Source organism: Orycteropus afer, unplaced genomic scaffold, assembly GCF_000298275.1.
Source record: "Orycteropus afer afer isolate SDZICR_OR568_19922 unplaced genomic scaffold, OryAfe1.0 scaffold00056, whole genome shotgun sequence".
Classification (NCBI taxonomy): domain Eukaryota; kingdom Metazoa; phylum Chordata; class Mammalia; order Tubulidentata; family Orycteropodidae; genus Orycteropus; species Orycteropus afer.
This window is the reverse complement of record NW_006921643.1, coordinates 2,716,064-2,718,293: the sequence shown is the minus strand read 5'-3', so window position 1 is coordinate 2,718,293 and position 2,230 is coordinate 2,716,064. Positions and strand designations below refer to the sequence as shown.

At 39.7% G+C, this 2,230-nt stretch overlaps 1 protein-coding gene across 1 annotated transcript in view; it reads left to right on the top strand.

Moving 5' to 3' along the window:
* Positions 1 to 2,230, top strand: part of NME5 (NME/NM23 family member 5) — a 71,763-nt gene that overhangs the window by 40,970 nt on the left and 28,563 nt on the right. Inside the window, exon 4 of the mRNA XM_007938942.2 lies at positions 1,220 to 1,338. Coding sequence (XP_007937133.1) covers positions 1,220 to 1,338 — 119 coding nt within the window. The remainder of the gene's footprint in view (positions 1 to 1,219; positions 1,339 to 2,230) is intronic.

Here is a 2,230-nt window from a genome sequence, read left to right as displayed (position 1 = left end):
GGCAGGAGTGCATGGAGGGATGGACACAGGGAAGAGGTAACTATGGGGAGGAAGTGGGAGGGGAGCTGTTGCATTATGGTAAACTGTGGTCAATGTCATGAGACAAAGTATATTTGAACCGCTGTATAGAAAGTGAATTTGTTCTGTAAACCTTCACCCAAATCACAATTAAAAAAACAAAAACAAAAACCGATGCTTAATGAAAAAAAGAAAGAAATTGTGTTAGGCTGGGTTCCCTAGAGAAACTAAAACCAGTAAAGCTTATATATATATGTATATACATATAGAAAATTATCTTAGGAAAATGGCTCACACACTTATAGAAGCTGGCAAGTCCAAAGTTCCTGGATCAAACGTCAAGCTAGAGGCTTTTCCCAACTCTTGCAATCACAGGGGCTGAGGAGCTCAAGGTTGGCAGGCAGTACACTGGCTGTTGACTCCAAAGAATGACTAATCCAAGATCTCCAGGCCAAGTGGTGGACTGTTCACTCACAGACAGTTGTAGGCAGCACAACAGAATCCCGATCCACTGAAGAATGTCTCACTTCCCAGGATGTCCTTGGATATACTGGAAGCAGGCCACAGTCCTAGGGAAACTCCCTTTCAACAGATTGCCTGCTCAAAACACAATCATCTGATCCCATCATGGGTATAACCACATTGCAACAGCTTAAACCACACAGAATTGTGATCCAGCCGAGTTGACACACAGCTCCAACTATCACAGAAATATAAAAAAGGATTAAGTTTAAAACGACTTCAATCAGATTTTTATAAATGATCACTGTTAACATTTTGATGTGCTTCTTTCCTGTCTTATCTGGGCTTATTATTTCTCAGTATATGTGTGCTTGTGTGTTTTTAGCCAAACAATTATGAGGAGCCTTGGTGGTGCAGTGGATAAGTGCTTGTCTATTCACCAAAAAGTTAGCAGTTAAACTCACCAGCTACTTTGTAGGAGAAAGATGTGGTAGTCTGCTTTCATAAAGATTACAGCCTTGTTAACTCTATGAGACAGTGGAATTGACTTGAAGGCAGTGGGGTTTGTTTGTATTTTTATAAAGCTATGTGTATAGTTCTGGTTCTTTTTCTAAAAAAACTTCACATTATGAACATTTCTCATGCCATTAAAAATTCTTTGAAAGCATCCTTTTTTTATCAACTGTGTAATATTTCATTATTTATATTTACTTTAATAAGAACACATTTGTATTTGCAGTCATCATTGAGCCAGTTCCAATTGGACAAGCTGCTAAGGATTATCTAAATTTGTATGTAACACCAACTCTGCTTCGAGGACTCACAGAGCTTTGTAAGCAAAAACCAGCAGATCCGTTGGTAAGAAATTTTTTTTTATTCACACTAAAGAAATATTTCTATAGTTTTCATGTTTAAGACTGTGTTAGGCTGGGATCTCTAGAGAAGCACAACCAGTAAAGCTTATGTATATATATAGAGAGAGAGAGAGAGAGAGAAATTTATCTTAGGAAAATGGCTCACACACTTATAGAAGCTGGTAAGTCCCAAATTCTTGGATCAAACGTCAAGCTGGAGGCTTTTCCTGACTCACAAAGCTGCAGGGGCTGACAAGCTCAAGGCTGGCAGGCAGTACACTGGCTGTTGACTCTGACGAATGATGAATCCAAGATCTCCAGGCCGAATGGTGGACTGTTCACTCACAGACAGTTGTAGGCAGCACAGCAGGATCCAGATCCACAGAAGAGCGTCTCCTTTTTCCAGGATGTCCATAAAAAGCAGGCCACACCCCTAGGGAAACTCCCTTTCAATGGATTAGCTGCTCAAAACATATACATCTGATCTCATCGTGGGAATAACCCACATCACGATTGCTTAAACCACTCAGAATTATGGCCCAGCCAAGTTGACACACAACTCCGGCTATCACAAAGACATTATATTCTTTGAAATGGAAAAGGTATTGAGAGTCAGTAAATAAATAAATAAGAGTTTAAAATAAGAGTCTTAAAAAGCTATTTCATATCCATTTTAGATCTTCCCTATGTATAAATTTTGATTAACTATTTTCTTGCTTTTTTTTTTTTTTTAATTGTGATTTGGGTCTTCTGGTGGCATAGTGCCTAAGGCATTTGCCTGCTAACCAGAAGGCTGGTGGTTCAAACCCACCAGCCACTCCTCGGAAGGAAGGTTGGGCAATCTACTTCTGTAGTGATACCACCTTGGAAACCCAAGGAGGAGTCACTGTGAGTTG